Consider the following 22,182-nt stretch of genomic DNA (forward strand, 5'->3'; position numbering starts at 1 on the left):
TCATCCTCAACTGCTGAGGTACTAATGCGCATGTACTCACTGTGTGTAAAACTGCACATTCATAGGTACAATGTGACCTCTATGTCTCATGACTCTCTTTTGACACATAGATATTTACTGTCTGACCCACTTTAGATTTTCATTCCTATATATTTTTCATGTACAGCAACAAGCTTTTGTAGATACTGGCACTTACCATGATGCAAGAGCTCTCACTGTAAGAGCACTTCACACTAGGGAGAGCACATATACACATGAACACATAATGGACTATACTATATGATATTACCTCCTCCCTGTCTGTTCGTCCTGTCTCTACTCAGAGGGACAAAGTGATATTGACAGGCAGTTGCTGCTGAGACATTCAAACAGATGACTGGAGGCAAGTTTCTAAGACATGGAGGAAAAGGAAGAAATGTCAGCACACAAACTCATAACATCGATATACTTATGACCGATAAAGCCATCCTGCTGTACTTTACTTAACATTACTTAAGTGAAGTGCCAGCAAAACATTATTGGGCTATATGGCGGGGCCTTTTATCTAATGCCACGTAATATAATAATGTGATACTTTATTGATCCTTGCAAGTCTTTTCTCTTGCCTGCGTTGGTTCATAAGGAGGTCAGAGGTGAGTACCAACTGCAATGCACTTCAGGACCTGCTAGAGTTTTGGTGTCATGCTCAAAGACATGTATTCTTGAAGCTGAGTCTTTATCCAGACTCACAAGAGGTATACCATAAATAGTTAAAGGATTACATGACTGTGTTAGAGATGACAATTTTAGCTAATAGGTCATCTGTGATGTAAGGTGTTGGGAAGACAACAGAACAAGTTTTCGAAAGTTAACTTTTTATATCGAGCTCATTGTAAACTAATATCTCCTTATTACAAAATTCATTATAACGTTTTCCAGAAGGCTTATCTTTATAACAAGAAAGGTTTCTTGTTAAAATGAGAAAGTTTACTCATCTTAATAATACAAATATTTTTTAATGAGAAAAATTATCTATTTTTAACATCATTATAACCAGATAGATATAACCAGAACATTTTTTCCTCATATTAGCAGCAATATACTGCCATAACTTTCTGAGTTGCCTATGACATAAAACTACTGAATGTACCACTACATTTCTTATGTTCTGCACAAGGTAAAGGTATTAATCTAGACGTACACACACTGCTGTCTGCGAATGATGACAGAATAAGTAAGGGGTAATGTAAACAGTCATTATTGTAAAATATAGCTTTAAAGCTGCAATAATTGATTTTTTGGCAACTTGGGGCTGTGGAACTAGATGCTAGAAATGTAACATTTACATTTGATATGGCTAACGTGTTAGCAAACAGTTATTAATTTACACATTCAGCAGATACAGAGAACATAAGCATTCATTTGGATCATGTTTCTGGTGACCTAACACATGTAAGTCTAATATTCACTCTTCTTTTAGCTGTTTTTCTCTCAACCAGCTCAGAAGTTTTAATAAAGAAGACAACAATGTCATCCAAAACTACAATACTGAACTCATTATCAAATACTGTCTTCTGCATTGAACCAACTTTCTTCTTCGGCATCATGTCAAGTGTGTACATGCATTGTTTCCTGTGAATCTACTGTGTGCGGGTACATAAGGGTAAACTGTAGTTACAGTTGATGTCTGGTAACAGGTGAAACGTTTCAAACCATTCCCGTCTGTGAAGCGACTGTCATCCCTCGCTCCATTACTGTGGTGTCTTCAATCAGAGGAATGCAGCTGTGTCCCCATGTGACCCTCGCATAGAGCGCCAATGTAACAATAATGCAATAACAATAATGTAACAAGGTAATAACTAGAGCAGCTGAATTGTTCCCTGGGCGAGGGAGCAGAGAGGAAATGATCATAACATGGTTTCAGATCCCTCAGGATCTGTTGCAACTGACATGAGAGCATCTGAGAGGGCAATCATCACCGGATACTGTTACTCGAACCGAATGTTACGCTGCGTTCCTGGCATTTAGTTGACACACACATACTGTATATGCACCTACAGTTCCTTCTCTCTTCACATACCAAAATGGGAATGTTTTGAAGAGCTCCTTGAAGGTGAACAATATTGCTTCATTGAACATCACTGCTCAGGCTTTACACTTGAACTCTTTGTCACTCGTTCGCAAACTCTCCATTGAAGATTAAATTATAGCCTTTACAATGTTCTCACCTTGAAATATGTTCCAATCCAAAAGGTATTACTCACTTATTACAATTTAGAGACTCACACTCTATATTTAAGGGACTACACACACACACACACACACACACACACACAAAGGAAGGATTCTCTGAGTTCATACATAAGTTCTTTCATACAAACACAAATTGAAAAGCAACAGGCAGAATCAAAAACATCTGAATCCGAGTGTCTTTGCAATGTGTGTGGGTATCATCAGAGAATACTGCAATACCACAGTATAATTAATAGTACATCAATGCACAAACACACACACACACATACAATATATACACACACACACCTATCCCCCCATTTCTTTTTAAAAGCTACTGTGGAATGCATGAGGGAAAAAAATGAACCTTTTCATCCATTCAGTAACTGTCCTATCCATTTCTGCCTACATTGGGGTCAGCTCCAATTCAGAGAGCATTTACACAGCTTTTCCAACAGTCTGTCTCAATTTAGAGACACACAACAGAAAATTGTTGTGGAGGTTCACTTGTCTTTCTGGACGGGAAAAATTGGAACCAATCTGACCCCAATTTTTGTTTTGTTGCAAAAACATTCCTCTTTGCTTCCTTTGAGGGGCAAAAAAAAGCAGCCGCATTCTGGGACTGAACAATTTATTGGATATAATGCATTAAAACATAAATAGATACATGATAGAGAATGTGTTGGCAGCCCAAACAATTGATCATTACTGCATTTGTTGTTTGAGGAAATCAGATTGCCTTGGAAGTAGAACACTACATACAATTTGTAACGTAATATTCAGTCAAATTTCATTTGTCTTACAGAACGGAGTGAAATCTATTGTGTGTTAAAAAATATAATGTATTATAGTGATTATAAGGGTAATGGCGATGTACCTCAATTCAAAATAAGAAACATTATGAAATAATAAGACAGGGAGACAAAATATTAAGTCGCTGCTGCTGAGTAAAGCCTTTATGTGTTTTACAGTGTGAATACAACAAAGCTTTGGTCAAATATGTCAAATGTTCTTCCACAAAGGAAATCTGGAGCGTTAAGACAACTGGGGAGCACATACATCCCAACATCAGGTATTGGGAGCTTAGGGTGTTCACATGTTTAAATAAAGGCACGACATAAAGACATGAAATTGCTGGAAAAGTAAGAAAGAACAAGTGTATCAAAATGTACAATAAATACAGTTTAACATTTTCTTTTCTGAATTAAAAGATACAAATGCTGTTAATCTAAAATCTCCCCTCCATGATAGCTATTCAGGGTAACAAAAGATGTTATAGAATGACCTCTCTGATTTCAGATTAACATTAGCTATCTCATTTGATTAATATAAGTCTGTAGGACTGTATGGCAATGCCCGAATAAAAGCCAAACATTTAGGCTGGTGTAAATTTGTTGCACATGTCTTTGCAGGGATTAAAAAATAAAGATTTGTGTGTGGTACAACAAAATGTGATGCATGCATTCTGTTAAAAAACAGATTTCTACAATGATTAGAATGAAAAAATACATTTTTAAGCTTTAGCGTGTGGTCCATGGTAAAAAGTGTTCCCTCTTGCTACACGTGGCGCTCAGTCTACGTTCCTGTACCTGGTGAAGAGGTTGTACAGGACACGCAGGGTTGATTTAAGGTCACAGTTCACTATATCTGAAAAAACAGAAGAAGAGAAGAGTACAATCAGATACAATATAGGTCTTGTCTGTATAATGAAGTCCAATAAACAAGAGCAGCTGCAACAAACTGTGACACATTGCTGCCTCTTCTACAGCTTAATGGCCTGTATCCACCGGCCCAGTATTTCCTTAAACAAACAAGATTCAGCAGATACCTGAGAGGTACTTGTGCTGTTGTGTTGTGCTATGATGCTGAAATATGATTAGTGGAAATCCATGTGACACACAACTCCACAAATATTTTTAGAACCTTTTAGTTTATTCCCTTTTTTTTAATTAAATGCCATTAATAAAAAGTGGGCCACAATGGACCTACAATGTCAGTCATGTTGCTCTGCTAAAAAACTATTTTCTGCTATTTTCTATTTCTAGGTCATTTTATTCTGATGCCTCTGTGGAGCTGTGGCTTTAAAACATTTTGCTGAGTATGACCTGTTGATCAAGAACATCCTTGATTAAAACACACATGAACAATGACCTCAGTTAAACAGAAATTTTGTAAAAATTGATTCAATTTTCTTTGACTAATTTTACAAACATCCTGTATATTAGATGTTTGGAAGCACATGGTTTCCATTGTTCTAACTTTCCCTCTATTTTTTAAAACTGCATCAATTGATTTTTTTTGACACAGTATCCCCTTATAAAGTTGTTGTTTCAAACATGTTTGTTTCAAAAATGTTAGCATTAGGAGTTGTTTATCTGTCCACCTGGAAAATACCCAATTTTTAATATCTTTGCAGCTCTTGTCTGCACCAACTCCTGAAGGAAATATCTGACTCTATAGCTGCTAAATGCTCCACTATGCTCACCAGCTAAGTGCTAACTTTGTGTACAGTGGGTTTATGAGAGAGACCCTTTACACCTTGCATTAAAATGCGTTTTGAGTGATCAAACTGCAATCGGATACCACATGAAAGTAGAGGTGTAAATGTTCCCGAGAGGCACTGAGGATGGATTGTAATCCAATCAGCCAAACCACCTCCGGAGGTGGTCACGGACACGTTGTGACCACATTGAACACAAGTGTAAATGCAATTGTGTTGTCAATCCACAAACAACTACGTAGGTGGAAATATGTAATCACAAGCGACTGTTCTAAACTAGTGAGGTAGCAGCCGTTAGCCAATTAGCAAGCTAAGGTACTAGCAAGAAAACAACAAAAACGCCTTGTATATTCAAGATACTCGTGGATGGAGTCAAGACTGCTTCTTCTCCTGTTTTGACAACCTGGATACAGTCTGGATACAGATTCATATTACTGCAAGGTGAATACTGTTGCCTATTGTGGACTGAAGCAAAACAGTAAAGTAGCAGGTTGTAAAACCAAAACAATGTACTGAAAAACTCTAAAAGGCTCCGTAGAACTGAAGGAAAGTGCAGAGTCTGTTGATAATTCTCTGTGGGTTTGTCACTACAGATGTCACCTCCCACATCAGATGTAGTCATTTGACTCATTGTTCATATAAAAACATGGCTTATTGCAGCTTTAAAATGTTTTTTTCCCCCCAACCAAAAGTCTGAAAAAGTTGCAATCCAGCAAATTCTAAAAACACTATTTTCAAATGTAAAATTCAATGTGACAAAATTATATTTGCCTCTGTTCAGGCACATTTTCACTTGTTTATTGTGTTAATATTCACAATGTCTGACGAGGCAAAAACGTGGTAAATGTGCGTCCTACCTTCTGGCCGGGGCTTTGGTCTCTCCAGACCTCCATCCTGCATCAGCTCAAAGGAGAAGGACACGTTATGCACCTGCGGAGACAGTGACCAGTCTGTTAGGATACACGACAACTCAAAGGGAGACAGATTCACTACTGTGCAAATACCTCTAACACACAATCAACATAAACTTTACACACACACACAGGTGCAGGTGGGAAAGTACAAATCATACACCTCACATACAACTCCTCGCTGATAAGAGAATGTGGAAACTGTGCGCTCCGGGTCGATTCAAATCGTGCTACCGCAGTCCTGTGTCTGCAAACACAACACGGCTCTGTTCTGTAAGACCATAAGCCTTCAGCAGCTGCACAAACACTCTGCTCCCTCATTTATCAATAGATACATGTCACCAGTGCCACTCAAAAACCTCCTAACTCCAGGGACGTGATACTGTCATTGACAGTCAGATTTGTCATGTCATAACATTGTACAAGTTTTGATTCTATGATTTCATGTAAGCAAAGAGCACTTATGTTATAATTCCTTATCCAGTTGGAAGAAGGAGAAACACACATGCTGGAGATATGAGGTTTATTAAGTTTCTCCGGAAAACTGACAATTATGGTGGATGCAATAAATGACAGTGACCGTTTTAAGGTGGAATTATTTAGATTTTCAGTCGCAGTGCATTTAGATGAGGGCCTCGAGCAGAGACGCTGTTCTGTTGAAGAAACCGGCACAAAGACGTCTACGCAGTTCTGACTCATGAGTGATTAAAAAAAAAAAAAAACCTGCATGAGAGGAGGAAAACTAATCAAAGAGAAGAGAGAAATAATTGAAAGATGTTTTCTATTCTCTGCTCATTGTATCTGTGTGTGTGTGTGTGTGTGTGTGTTTGCCCTGCTGTGAAGTACTAAAAGCTTTGCCCAACAAGAGCTTATTGTGTGGAAAAGCGCAACCGCAGCCATTTAATACAGTAAAAAAGAGAAGAAGAGAATGAGCCTTAAGTAGAGATCTACTGAGCAGAAGCAGGAGAGCTTTCTTGATGCCTTGTGCTGTTTTTCACAGGCCACCCCTGGTGAATCATCGATAGGCCTCTAGGCCCTCACACACACTCACTCACACACGCACACACACACATGCACACACACACACACGCACGCAGTAATAGAGCTGAGCCCCTAAGCCACTCCAGTGTTTCCCTGTGCAATAGGAGATTACAGATGCTGTGGGGCTGGTGCCTGTTCTTCCGGGCCAGGAGTATCTGTGTGTGTTTTTGTGTGTGTAGTTGTGTACATTGTAGCACTGATGCCCATTCTGCTTCGCAGCTTGGCAGGGGCCGCTGGCCAAGACCCAAACAAAAGGCTACTGTGGTGTCTCTGCAGATTGCCTGTTCAGAATACCGTAGTACTACAGAGGCCAATGAGAGGAGAGATGGCTCCGCACTCAATGGGCTCTGGGGAAAACGGATGGCATTTATCAAGCTATAGAGGGTAGAGTCACGGCCCCCTGTGCATGAGGCTCCTGAGAAATGGAGTATTGATTTAAGAGTGTTTCTTCAACTATAAAGGCGGGACCAAAGATGGGTTACGGCCCCGTTTCTCAGGGATCTCTAAAAGAAAAGAGTGGATATGTTAACGTGGTTGGGGTCACAACTACAGTGTCCATAACACAGCAGGAAACTCTTGCATTTGTGTTTCTTCTTGTATTTATTTAACAAACGTCAGTAGCTTTTTATATTCACTTGGAATAACAGTAAGAAAAAGTATTCAGAATCATTTGTTGTGGCTTCTTCATTGGATTTGAAGTGAAACACTGACTATTAGAATAAATTGTCTACATTCAGCTTTAATTTGAAGGGTGTTTACATCCACAACACAAGAACAGTGTCAACAACTGTAGCCCTTTGTATGTATACCTACCAAGGATAAAAAAAAGTGCTTCCATTCCTACAGTGTTCAACCCATGTGGATGTTAACACGACCAAACATCCTTAAAGCTCAAGTCAGCACTTTCATTTATAGTCACTGTTCATTTCTGATCTACTGAGCTGAACTGGAAATATAGTTTTTATCAAAATATAGCAAAATACAGTTTCCGCATGTCACTATTGTAGTTAGCTGTTTATGTTTGTCAAGAGAAGACAAGGTAAACAGCTAACTGCGTTACAATAAATGGTAGACATAAAATTAGCCATATTTGGGCTAAAACAACAAAATGAGTGTACAGATTAAGTGCAGCATAGTGGATTATGTTGAAGTAGCCGTTTAAGAAGTTTGTATAGACATTTTCCACTGATGAATTTAGAAAAATCATCACACTTTTACCTTTTGGTCGAAATTTTCTGGTGTGAGGAAGAAGTTGTAGAGTGGCACAAAGTATCCCTCCAGCAGCCCCATCAGCAGCACCAGATACACACCGTCTGCAAACTGAGACAGCAGCACACTCAAACTGTGTGCTTTCACTGCATACAGGTAATATAATAAAAATGGCAGACAGGCTTGGGAACAATGTTAAATTTGATTATTTTTGAGACAACCAGACTAAAATCTCAATTACAGATTTAAATATATATTTTAAATGATTTAAAATGGATGTTTTTATGTGAAAATGTTTTTTGTTTGACTCCATCAACAAAAGGCTTAACTATAAAAGCAATAGCAGGTTATGTATGTAAGAATCAGTATATAGTATAAATTGCATAGATTTTTTTTTTCTTGTGTGTACGTGTGTGTGTGTGTACCTGTGTTTCCAATTCAGACACCTCTAGGTTGAGCTTGTTCAGGTGTTTGTTCACAAACGTGATCAATGTCTGAGAAACCGCAAAGAAGAGTATCTGTCACAAAAACTGGTGACATCTCAAACAAGACAAGCAAACACATAAACACAAAGACACAAATCTAAAGCCACCTTATTGCCTCCATGCAGCCATACTAGAGGTCCTCAACACTGGACAAAAACAGCTAAAAAAAATACATGTGCCTTTAATGGTGCATTCCACCAATTTTTACACATGAACGTCAGTCTTCTTGACACTATTTGTAAACAGTTGTATAATGTGTTCTGTGGTTCTGGAGGTATGATGGAGTATTAGGACCACTGTCAGACAAAAAAAATAATCTGAGATTTCAAGAATTAAGCTGTAATATTTCAAGAACAAAGTCATAATTATTCAATTAAAAAATAGTAATGTTTTGAGAAAAAACAAACAATAGAATAGGTTGCTTTGAGAGTAAAATGTCATCTGTTATACTTAGATGAGGGTGATTAGATTCTGGCGTTTCCTGACAGTCCACAGGTTACTGTAGCCTACAGTTATTTGAACTTGTAAAAGACTTGTGTTTGGACTGCAGTGACAGATTCCTCTGACTGGTAGCTCTGTGTCGCTGTGTCTCCTCTGGTGTGAGATCATTTGGAATCAGAGCCTGCACACTTCTGATGGAGGTTTGAGAGCGGCTGTCACAGCTGTCAATCATGACATCACACCTCCTTTTTATATAGTCAATTAAAAACAAACTTATCAGAAAAATGAGCACTTGGACGAACATCAGCGTGATGAGAACTACCTAAGATGACAGAAATCATCTTTAGGAAAATTTATTTGATTTTTAGTTTGTCTCTCATGTTCCATCCGTTAACATGGAAGAGGCGGGACTTATGACTTATACTACAGCCAGCCACCAGGGGGCTGATCGAGATGTTTTGGCTTCACTTTTGGGGAGCTGTTATTACGTCCATATTTGTATGCAGTCAGTGGGTGAAACCGAGCATTGTGATCGGATCTCAATATTTAAATTAGCTAGGTGGGGCCGACTTGTCAACAATCTAACATGTCAAGGAAACTACTACCATGAAAGGACGTTACTCATTTCTAAATCACTTTTTGTGAGGAAGGACTTCTACTACTTGCAGCTTTAGAGGGGCTTGCTTTAGCTGGCAGGAAGAGGCGGAGCTAGGTGATCTTTCAGATTACTGTGTCAAGTAAGAAAAGGAGGTTTAAAAAAAAGGCTATTCTGAGTATTAGTTTAGTCTCTGTATCCATTTTTATGTATTTAGATATTACTCTGTTGGGTCCCCAAGATGGTGACAGACACGGCAGATAAATGTGTGATGCCACTGCAAAGCCTCAATACCTTTTTGACGACATTCAGTTTATCTGGAGCATGGTCGAACAGGGTGTCGAAAGCATCGCGTTCTGTGGAGAATCCATAAAATAAATAATGAATCAAACAAAGGACGATAATATGGTCATATGTGAAAATACACTCTTCTTTCATAAGTACATACCATGTCTGCCAGAGAAAGCTCTGTGAAAAAGAGAAAAGACATTGGAACAAGAGAGAAAATGTCAAATGCACAAATCAGAGGCCGCTTCTGCTTATTGACAATTTCACACCTGAATATTCATAGAAAAACATGAGATAATGAAAGACAAGTGCTTCCAATTCAATCACAGAGGAATGTGGAGGATGGAGGGATTACCAACAATAGACGTAGTTATGGTATCATAATTTGCTGAACAATAAACACAGGTGTACCTCGGGTATACAAATAACCTGGGTATCATCACTGGGATGTTCACAATGACCACATACTATAGCACAATGCAGTAATCTCAACAGCACAACATTACTGTTGGGTATTAATACAATGAATGAAGACTGCTGTGTACATGCAGCTTTTCTATGGGAATGGAGGGCCTCTCTTGTCTATTATTACAATGTTAGTACTTTGGAGGATATTGTTGTTGGAAAGGGTCAGGTGGTTTTGGAGGGAGGGAGACGCTGCAGTGTGAGTGTCCCCAAGGAAGAGATATCACAGTGGGCAGGCCAGCAAGAAATGGCAGGCACTGACACACACACACACACACACACACACACACACACACACACACACACACACACACACACACACACACACACACACACACACACACACACACACACATATTCATGGTGTAATCTGTGATGGCAAAGGCAGGCAGGTCTGGGCAATGGTCCTGGTGGTGTGGTAATAACCATATTTCCACTGTGACCATGTGAGTGTTTGTGAGAGCCTCGTGTGTGTGTGTGTGTGTGTGTGTGTGTGTGTGTGTGTGTGTGTGTATTATTAACAGTGTATCTATCTACCATGACAAAATGTGTGTGCTCGTGTGAGCTGGCCTGCTGTTATCTCCCTTGCTGCTGCTGTCAGGCTGTAGGACAGCCTCACAGCGAGCGAGATGTGTGTGTGTGTGTGTCTGTGTGTTTGTGTGTGTGATTTAAATAGTCTAATTCTTCAGCTAAAGGTGCCATCACATCTCTTGTTCAGATACAATGGTTGTCTGTTAACAATTGCACAATATTTCTTGTAGAAGTAAAAAAAAAAGTCTATTTAAAGCTCCGTGGGCTGAACAGTTGTGTTTGCAGAGGGAAGATATACAAGGTTTTTGGTTTCAAGTCCCACCACAGTTGGGAGTTCTATCGACAGGCTGTGTGTAGGGCCGGGTATCAAACAACAACTGTAACGAGATGCTTTGAAGAGGTGGTCTCAGTCCGGTCAGAATCTAATTCTGGAGTGGTTCATCTGACCTGACAACTAGCTGTACTCTGCAAGTTTGAGTGAAATGGCTCCCATAGCCAGGTGTGCTTTGCATGCTGGGAAATCAACCGTTGCTAGCAACCAGCCTGAGAGTGAATTGAGGTATGTTGCATTTGGCCAGAGAACCTTCTTCAGGAACTTTCCTTCTTTTTCCCATCTGAGACACAACTAACCAATGAGGGGAGAGAATGTTCTCATGTGGTTTGTAGTGATGTTTTTTGGTTCACTTGAATTTCTTCTGTGTGAAATAAAACCAAACCGATGGGAAAACGCAGCAAGTTTACCAAAACCAGTTGCTGAGATTCATAATTTTGTTTTAGATGTCATTTTATTTTGGCAACGTTCCTGTATGGCTGTATATATTCAGATATTTAACATTTGAGAAATTTGACTTCTTTTGTTCAACCACAATAAGTACCAAAATGTACCAGAATTCAGGTATTGTTGGCACAAGAATCGAATAGCATAATATAATAGCTAATATGCCTAGAATGACAATGCTAACATACTGATGTTTTTTAGGGTTCATCCTCTGGGGAACATGAATGAATTTGGTGGCAATCTATCTTATAATTGTTGACATATTTTAGCCTGGACCAAACCAACAGACTGACATTGTCATCCCTAGAGTCTAGCCGCTGTGTTATTTGTCGTAATTTTGTGAAGGCTGTCCTAGATCTTGTGAATGCAGCCAAAAAACACAGCTTTCATAAATAAGTGTTTCAACTTCACATGATTTTTTTATGTTTGCAATTCGTAAACAAATCATACATCGATACCAGTGTATCATTAGGCAAGCAAGGTGAATCTACACAATCTTAAACGGGAGAGTGTGATGGTTGTGTTGTCATAGAGGAAAAATATTCAAAAGATCTTTAAAATAGCATTTGATCTTTCTTTGTCAATGTAGGTACAATGTTTTGCAGAGACGTGTTCTATTTTGCACCAGCATTAATGTCTATCAACACTGCGTTTAAATGCAACACATGCCTTGTGAGGTGTAAAAATGGGCCAACTTACTCTGTGTTGCCAGTTATTTCCTCTTGAACTTGTCTGGATTGAAGGATGCCCTCTCTTTTCTGAAAGCCATAAAGGGAGGATGATATGTAAATGCAAATTAATTCAAGCAGTGAAGAGTTATAAAACCGACATTCTCAATAAAGACACAAGACATCTCACATACTGTAAGTGCTTACTGGAGGGCTTTCGAAAACCAATGCTACACTCACCTGGACGACCACTACTTGAATAGAAACGTGGTCTGGCAATCTGATTGGTGCTCTGAAGTGTTGCGACAGCGCCACCAGCAGGTGCAGGATGGCAACTATACTCTTCGCATGAACGGCTAATGCGGGGAAAGAGAGACAGTGTCAAATCATCATTATTAAACTTTCCTCATATATCTGCTGTTTACTGGTATATCCAATGTTGTATGTAGAGTACCTGCTTTCACTGCTACTGTTGTGCCCACAGCACTCATCTAGTTTAAAATGTCTCAAATCCTTTTAATGGGATTCTTTAAAATCATCATTGCAATTAACTCTAGACATTGGGCTGCAAAATAAAAGCCACATATTTTCAATTATTTGAAAGGAATTTAGAATTAAAAGTTTTATGTGGCAAGGTCACATACCTTCAACAGTAAATACAACACAAGATGCCAAAAGTTACCTTGAAGTGACATATGTATATATATATATAAAAAACACATGAATACAAGCTTTTGTAAGGAACAAAAGACAGACATCCACCAATTCTGGTGGATGTCTGCAGCATAAAGTCAAACACAAAGAGCCTGTTCAGTCAGACATACTGAGCAACATGTCTTTAGTCATCCGAACCATGAGACTGAACAAATAGGATTTACCTTTGGATACACAAAACAATCAGGATCAATTAAGTGTCTAAAGCAAGCCTTTGATTGTACCCCATGGCAATGGCAAATGACAGAGAGCAAGCTAAAAGCCTTCATAAAACCTATTAGATCCTCACTGCATAAGAGGATCCTAATAAGTTACATCAGGAGCAAGTGTTTTTCTGAGGCTTGTGAATGGGGGATGAAAGTAGGAACAAATAAAAGAGAATTGATTAAAAGAAAGCTCCTCAAATAAAAGGACAGCAAAATTAATTACATTCCATGTTATTCACTGAGCTCTTTAGCATTTTTGAAGACATCTCACACGAATAGCTTTCAAGGACAAACTTCTACCAAAGGTGTATTTAAGAATTTCATATAATTTCGTCTGAAATAAATTTAATTTGCTGTGGCCTCTCTGTAGTGCACCATTCTCACAAAAATCTATTGTGTAATTTGTCTCAAACCTTTTCAGTCTGTTTATCTGTCTCTCTCTCTCTCTCTCATATATATGTTACAGGTAATGATGTAAGCAAAAAGCAGTGCGCTGGGAGCCTGATAGTAATTATCATTACTCCCAGATAAAGATGAGTGCCATCAAAGAAGAGGTGGAGAGCTCTGTTGACATGCATGACTACATTGGTTGTTGTTGTTCTCAATCTGAAAGCTTGCGGCTCAATAAGAAGCATATAAATCCAACGGCAACACGAGTCCATCCAGACATAAATCCTTTAAGTGGAGGTCTTAGCTTTTATGTAGCTAGTATCCTACATGCAAAAAAGGAACAATGAAAGTCATGCTCAGAGCTTGATTTATTTAATACATATAACACAATGAGATATTAAAAGATAGATCTACAAAAAGCCTACTATTGTGTGTTATTTGGGAAACTTTCTGTCTGAAATGTATTATTATCCCATAAGTTTAACGCAGCCTAAGGTTCTCATGACAGCAGCTACATATCTTACTCACAGCAAACATTTCAACATGTTATAGCAGGAAAAGCACAGGTGTAAATAACATGACCTGAGCCGACACATCTAAATCAAATGCGGACGCTGTTATTAGTTACATCTAAGGCAATCAGTGTGCTGTCAAACTGTCAGCACGTCATTCTTCTGTATTCTATTTTCAAGAGCATGCAGGAAGCTTCAAAAAAATTGTATATAACAGATAATATTTTCAAACTGTTTTTTTTTTTATAGAATTTTTATGTGGCTGCATTTTTTAATTACAATTATATTAAACAAATGTCAGCGTATCAGTCTGAGACTTGATCAACGATATATTGTATATTTTGATAAGGATATCTTAAATGAGTCTTTCAAAGAACTGTGACAAAGACATGTACTGAGCCGGACACATTGCAGTTGAAAAACTAACTTGTCAGTGCTCTCTGGTGGACAAACTACAGCATGTAATTGTGACAGTGTTTCTTAACTACCTCGGCATTTATACACTGCAATTTCCTGTTACGTATCTGCTGATATACGCCAACAGCAATATATCTGCAAGAAGCTAATATCAGATGATATAATCTGCTCTAATGCTGCTTTGAGCTGCAAGGAATCAGTTGCTAATCCTAATTTACATTAAAGGCTTGTTTGAATGCTAAGTGTGTATTCCATTGGATGTTCATCTCCACTTCTACTTGTAGGAATCTCTTTCGATTGTTTACTTCTTAAAGCATATTGGATGGAATTAAAATAAAAAAAGTCCATACATGTAAATCCTTGTTTACCTACTGATACAGTGTACTCAACACATCATTCTATTTTTAGTTTAGGGCGAGCAATTCAGATCTCTAATCGCTGCTGATCTTGGCGGGGTGATGTAGGGATGACAGATCTTTATCGTGCTGTTGTGACTCGATGCTTACTCTCTTAACTTTTGCTACGCAAGCTGTGTCACAGATAACTATCTCAGCAATCTGTTTTTTCAAGAGGTGCAGTAACAGAACGAGACCAAAAGTCTTTGTAGCAGCAAAGAGTGTTAAGATCAAGTTAACTGACACTGGATTGTATGTAGGTTATAAAAACATACAGCTAGAAATCTGAATTTAAAAATACATTAGGGAGAATATAGTATGTGAAACTATACAAACAACTATGGATTATAGTATTAAAGTTGTGTTTAAAGTGACTAAAGAGGATTAGTTATGTGAACAAAATATATGTTGTATTATCACCATTAGGTCACCTACAGTCAACATTCCAGCGAATGCTCCTGGTGGAGAGTTTGAGCGAGTCGTTGATGCGTTCTAAAACAGTCTGCAACTTCTGTTTCTGGGCGATCTCCGACTGGGTCACCTCCGCCACGTTGAGTTTCTCACCCTCCAGCTTTTCTGAAGAACAACACAAAGGCAAAGATAGTGACACACACACACACACACACACACAAATGAATATCAATAAGATGAATAATTTACTTTAAAAAAACAACTATCTTAATGGGTGAGAGGGGGACACAATATTAGAAACACATCTCGGTATAAGACCATGCAATTCAAACAAGTAAAACTACAGCCTCCATAAAGTTGAATCAACACCTCTGAAACAGTTCCAGCAAAAACTGACCATTATAACCTCCATGAAGGTAGGATTTATTGCACGGCTGTTGTGTTAGCCTGCATTCGTTTTAGTTAGGTGGAAGTCAGTGTACATTTTTAAAAATCTGAAGTGAAAATTTGTAAAACATAGATTTACTGTCCAGGACAGCTTTTGATTATGATAATTTGCCCTTTTTGTCAAATCCAAGGTTCAACTCCTCACCAAATAGTTTCTGCAGGACCTGTCCATCATACAGATCTTCAGCCAGATCCTTCACAATGATCCGCTCCCCCACCAGGACGTCATTTATCCAGTCGATCAACACCTACATAGGCAGAATTGGAGACAAATTACTCTCACTGACAATTTCCTATATTACTTCAAAATTATCTTTGCATTTAATGAACTTCTCATCAAGTGACACATTTAATGCCCAGAGTAAATACTGAAAGCTAATATATTTTAGCAATTATAGCTCTAGGTTTACTCGTACAGGTCTGTACTGTCTGCCTGGTAGTTTCAAGCCATTTCGCAGATTTTATTGGAACTGGAGTCTGAGCTTCAGCCGGGTCACTCAAGGACTTTGTGACTTTTTGGAAGGCATACTAGTGTTGATTAGGCGATATGCTGAGGATCACTTTCCTGCTGGCACATAAATCATTGCCCCAATCTAAGCTTTCTGACAGTCGGAGACAAGTTCTCCCTTGAGAATTTGCCTGTTTGACTCTAGTGATTGCTCATCTATCCTTACATGTGTGCTCGCTTCGCAGAATCATGCTGCCAGGTTTTACAGGACGGATAGTGCTACATGTGTGATAAGCTGGTTACTCACAAAACCTAAAAAAGAAAACTGATCTATACCTTTACACACACATACTATATGTGTGTGTGTGTGTGTGTGTGTGTGTATAATAATCTGAATATGGAAAACAAAACAAAACAAAAAAAATCAAACCTAACCTTCATGAGCTCCTGAAGTTTGCGGTCATTCTTGGAGTTTGGGTCCACCATGGTGCGCACTTCATTCTCCTCTAACGGATGAACAGAAACGGGATAAAAGTTCAAGCTTTATATGAACACAGCAGACTGTACACACACATAGAAACATTTCTCATCAACTTACTATTGTAAAAGATGTAACGCTACACATGTACATCATGAACCATTTGTTACAGCTCATGACTTGGTGGTGCCCTTTATTTAGTCTCATAGTGTAAAACGGTATAATTATCATCACTAAATGAAACATAAAATCAAATCTGTGAATTCCTGCCAAAATAAATAAATAAATAAATTCTCAATGACAAACTAAAACAAAACTTTCTTTTATAACTACACCAGTTCATGTGTAAGAGGGTCTGTGAGTGTTTACCTAGCATGGTGTCCTCAGGGTCCAGCTCATAGTGAGAAGGGCTGAGAGGAAGGTTGATGGCATTTATCCCCTCTTCCTGAAGCTCAGACACTGGAGTAAAGAGGTACAGACATTATATTACATTCATTTAAATCACAGTTGATGTCAAGCACATTCACACACGGCTACAACTCCTTGGATTGTGAATTTTGATGCAAACTTTTAAAAAAGGATGAGACTGGCATTATTCAAGATTTTTATTGTCAACAAAGGACCAGGATGGGGTATGTGGGATCGACTCAGAATAAACTACGGTACCTGTGTTCATTGTAATTATGGCTTACAATCATCATCAATTAATGTGTTGATCTTTTCAATCAATCGATTAATCATTTAGTCTATGAAAAGGTCAAACAATTGTGAAAATGCCCAACACAGTTTTGCAGAGCACAAAGTGACATTTTCAAAGTGCTTATTTTGTCAACAGTCTCATATCCAAAGATGTTCAATGTACGGTGAGAAAACAGAGAAAAGAAGCAACGTCATGTCTGAGAGGCTAAAACCAGAGAGTGTTCAAGATTTATTTAATCATTGAATGACTTCCACAAATTATTTAAAGAAGAGGTGAAAACTCAAGTAAAGTGACAAAAGTTAATGTTTATTCACCAACCACAAGCTAAACACGCAGCCAGAGCAAGTCTCTGCGTCTTCCTGTGAAGCTCACACAGCAGCAGATCAGCTGAGACAAAGACAGAACGTCTCCCTGAACTATAATCACTGGCAGTTTCCAGCAGTAGTTTGGACGGCTCCCTAAATGTTCCCTCGATTCCACAAACAACCATTAGCAGACCCTCCGTTGAGACCCTCTTGACGTCAGACAAACACAGGGCAGTGTGGCTTCCTGCTTCTCAGCGGGCTTTATAGAAGCCCAGCATGCCATTCTTCTCAGTGTGTTAGATACCTGAGGAGGCTCGATCGCTGCCGATCTGTGTGTGTGTGTGTGTGTCTGTGTGTGTGTGTGTGCTGAGAGCATAGAGTGAACATCCTGTGCATTTCTCTGCCTTCACTGGAACAACATCCTCTTAATCAACACCATCCACAAGTGCTTGCATGTATGTCCATGCTAGCACGCACACATATCACATCACACACGGGTGTATGAGAATATTCCTGTAGAGTGACACATGCCTCACTCTTTTCATCCTATAAATTACCACCCACTCCCCCAACATTACCACCTCCAGTCTACCAGATACAATATCTAATTCTACTCAAGTACATAACAAGTCGCTTCCCCTTTTTTCTGATAGTTTTTGAAATGTGTGACACATAAAATTCAACAAAATCATTGCACGCATTAGGCTTTCTTCTTGTTTGTGTGCAGCAGAGCATGACTCTGGGGACTATTTTCACAAAGTACAGCTGGGACAGTCACTACACAAGTGCCATTATTCTCCACTTGTTTTACTATGGAAATCAATGAAAACACTTGCAGGCAGTGGTCCCAAAGTACAGGAGAATGAAATACTTATTACACACTGTGCTCTGGTGTCAATTGGCAAGATTGTTGGGTTGTTTTGTTTTTTTTAATCCATCCCTATAAGGATCCCAGAGACTGAGTTTTCAGAGTGGAATACATAGATATCTAGGTTTATTTGGGAGTCAGATTTAAAACACTTCAGCCAAGTAGAGATAAAGGACGACTGGCACAGATATAGAAGTAAATGAGGAATCAAGCTGTGTTAGGCAACAAAGAAAATAAACTTCTTCAAGAGAGGGAGAAAGTCTGAAAATTAGGTTTTTAAATTGTAAAACAATACGAGTCAGAATGAGGCATTTAATTTCTGGACTGGCTTATTTGGGACCCAAAAGCAGGAATTTCTTTTCAAAATGTCTTGTTTTGTCCAAAACAGTCCACAACCCAAAGATATTCAGTTTACTGTCATAGAAGACTAAAGACACCAGAAAATATTCACATTTGAGAAGCTGGAATCAGAGAATTTGGTCATTTAAAAAAAAAAAAAAACTCAAAACTATTAATCAATTATAAAAATAGTTGGTGATTCATTTAATAGTTGGCAACTAATCGATATATCAATTCATCGATTAATCATTGCAGGTCTACTGTGAGTGCTCCACAATGATCAGTGTACTGGTTGGAGAATGTAAAGAGACAATTCCAAGTATCATCTTAAAACTGTATCAGGGCTTCCAGATTCATAGAGACTATACTTCTCTATAAATCAAAGTAAAACAGGAACCAGAGCTAAATGTGGAAATATCAGAGGAGGATATGTGCAGTGTAATAGAACACACATTTACTAATTGTACTAACTCAAACAGCAGGGTTGGACGTTGTGTGGGCACATCATCCCCACATCTTCTGGTTATGGGTAATCATTATCATATTTGACATATGAGGTGCATAAAAAGGGGAAATAAAACCCTTTTATAGCTGCTGCCTATAGCTGGCAATTTACAGACTCATTTGGGGGTATAGCTGTTATACAATAACACCATACCAATTAACACTATCTGATATTACCGTAACTGTCACTTGTGCTATTCAAGGATGAGCAAGTATGTAGAAACCTGGGTTGGGTGTTAGAGGAAGTACGGTGGGTGGCTTCATACATTACATGACCACGGTATTAACTCAGCCAACTCACAACTATTTGTTCATATTGGGATGTCAAGACTGCTATGATATTGTTTGGCATCAGTTCCACTGTTAAAAAACAAAATGTTCACCTACATTAACACTCTGTATATGTTCAGTGCAGATTTGATTTAATGTCATTACTGAGTAGGAGCCACAAACGTCCTCAGTGTCCTGCATGGTGGAGCTCACTGCGCATCACTCCTCCCCCTCAGTGTCGTAAATCATGCATCTATCCACTTGGTTAAATAAGGGTAATAATAAAAACCCACGTCAACAGATGCATCCTTGAGGAAACATGCTTTCTGTTTGATGTCTACATGTGAGGAAAGAGTGCATGCCGGTGTCGTCTCCTACCTGGAGGGCAGAGCGCTCCACAGCCCATGTCTGTCTGTCTCCGTCCCCTAGTCTCAAGCATCCTCTCCTGGCTAGCAGGATATCAGCTGTCTCCCCTGCAGCTCATCCTCCTCAGGCTGAGCTATACTGCAACACCCGACCCCAAGATAAAGTCTATATTTGCTCTATTTTCGCAGAGGATATAGAATTAAGTATGTATTTCCTGTTTGCACCATGTCCTCCCTGCACACAGTTGGTGTCCATCTGTGTGCAGCGGACACTGCACAGCCCTATGTCGAACCTCCTGACCTTCTCCTCTCTCGGTTCTCCTCATACCATCTCTTCCCCATCCTGGATCTTTCCCGTTCTCATCCCAAACCCCCGTTATGTCTTTTTTTTTTCCTTTTCTCATCTGGCAGTTACTCCCGTTCAAGCCGGTGGACCCTCTCTCCCCTGCACACACAGCGGCTGCCATAAACGTCACAGGGACTTAAATTTAATCAATGATCAACACAAGAGCAACCAGCCCACATTTTCCATCAAATCATGGAACACACTGCAGACATCCTACACATCGCACTCAGCGTGTATATGTGAGTGCGTATCGAGCCGGGATGAATGTAATGTGATTGCATGCAGACGATATAAAATGGGGCTCAGCTGTGGAACAGTAACCCTGAATGACACAAAGTAATCATCCAATTGAAAGAGACCTTTCTCATTCCATGATAAAACCTGGCCTTTAGCAATGAATGTCAGGCTCACTGAAGACAACTGGATTTCCAAAGCGACCCTCGCGTGGCTGTAAACTGAACTAGACATTTTAAAAGAGGCTTTTGGAGTGTTCTTATTTAAATCACATTCTTGGTAGTTAAAATGCAACATAGCGAGGTTTATGAACTATTACAGAGGGAGGTGGGGTGAAATGAAGTGATAGTGAATCCTCATGAGCTTCAGAGCTGCTGAACCTGACCTCTGACCTTTGACCCCCTTGACCCTTTGTGCTGTGGATAGCAACCTTCCCAATGAGAAACAAATAAGTTTAAGTGTTTAACTCGTACTATCCCAAATGAATTAATTCAACTCGTGAAAAGCCAGTTATGTTAAAGTAGGAATAATATAACACAGCCTTTACTGATGTTGGATGGAAGTGAACTAAGAGATATAAAGTGTAGCAATGAGCATAGTCGCCAAACTTTTCAAAGAAAGAATAAAACTGTACCTAGAGGCAAGTTTTTCTGGAGAACATAAGCTGGAGAAGGGCTTGGCTCTTACGTTATAGGTACTGTTTTTTTATTTAATGGAACTGCCTTCAAATACTTTCATTTTAAGTTCTTCATATGTATGTTACTGAAATCTGATTTGTAATGCTGCTACTGTTTACCTAACTTTGTGTATTATCCTTTTGTTAAATAAAAGAAACAACCAAGTATTTTGCTGCTACTGCTGTTAAAAATCTCACAGTGTTAGTGAGAGCAGGGGTTGCCTCAGTCTGTGACGGGCCTGTGTTTACTTGTGCCTCATTCCTCACGTATTACTCTAGTAGCGGGTTCAATACCTTACATGGAGACAGTCATCCCGCGGCCAGGAAAACACACACAAGCAAACACGCGCTGTGGACTGTATCATGTGGTTCAAACTGGTGTTCAAAGCTGAATTAAAAATGTAAACTATTGTTAAATGTGTTGGCTATTTAAAATTAATGTGCGTAGTAGTGTTGTCAGGGATTATTCCTGCACAGCTGTCGGCTACGATGTGAAATATTGTTGTAACGTGATAAATTCATCTTCTGAAAACTGTAGAGTAGCACGAGCCAGCAGCGGTTCTGCTAGTTTCTAGCTCGTTGTTTTGCTAGCTGTTTACCTTCTTTCGCCTTTTTCCTTCTTGCCAAAGTTCCTCCAAGTTTTCCCAGGAAAGAGTCATCTTTCTTTCTGGAAGACGGAGATTTGGGCGTCGGAGACTTCGGAGAGGACGGGGACTTCTGAGGTGAGGAAGCCATCGTCGTAACGGAAAGTTAAATCCGGGACAGTGAACTCAAAGTTGTTTGAATTGACGTGGAAATGAAAGTTGGTTCGTAAAAGAAAAAAAAAAATCACCGTCCACTCCCTAAAGCGGAAACGGAATTCCAGACATTTTCTCCCGAAGTTGGCTGGAGTAAGTGGCCCCTCCTCCTCTGGAGGAGGACCGGGAGAGTAGGCAGCGGGCTGGCCACGGGGGGGAACTCCCCGGTGCTCGGACTCGGGAGGCACAGCTGCTAACTGAGGGGTACCAGGAGGAGAGGGACGGGGCCCTAACAGT

The 22,182-nt window shown here is 39.3% G+C and overlaps 1 protein-coding gene across 1 annotated transcript; it reads right to left on the reverse strand.

Moving 5' to 3' along the window:
• Positions 1 to 2,825: 2,825 nt before the first annotated feature.
• Positions 2,826 to 22,092, reverse strand: parvaa (parvin, alpha a). The gene is made up of 13 exons (XM_044357022.1): positions 21,748 to 22,092; positions 16,911 to 17,000; positions 16,499 to 16,569; positions 15,761 to 15,863; positions 15,193 to 15,333; positions 12,364 to 12,479; positions 12,155 to 12,213; positions 9,842 to 9,861; positions 9,688 to 9,749; positions 8,298 to 8,366; positions 7,882 to 7,983; positions 5,569 to 5,641; positions 2,826 to 3,858 (listed from the first exon to the last, which is right to left on the reverse strand). The coding sequence occupies exons 1-13, from the start codon at positions 21,881 to 21,883 to the stop codon at positions 3,782 to 3,784; spliced, it is 1,119 nt and encodes a 372-aa protein (XP_044212957.1). The 5' UTR covers positions 21,884 to 22,092; the 3' UTR covers positions 2,826 to 3,781.
• Between the last annotated feature and the right edge of the window lie 90 nt (positions 22,093 to 22,182).

The sequence above is a fragment of the Thunnus albacares genome, chromosome 7, assembly GCF_914725855.1.
Source record: "Thunnus albacares chromosome 7, fThuAlb1.1, whole genome shotgun sequence".
NCBI lineage: Eukaryota > Metazoa > Chordata > Actinopteri > Scombriformes > Scombridae > Thunnus > Thunnus albacares.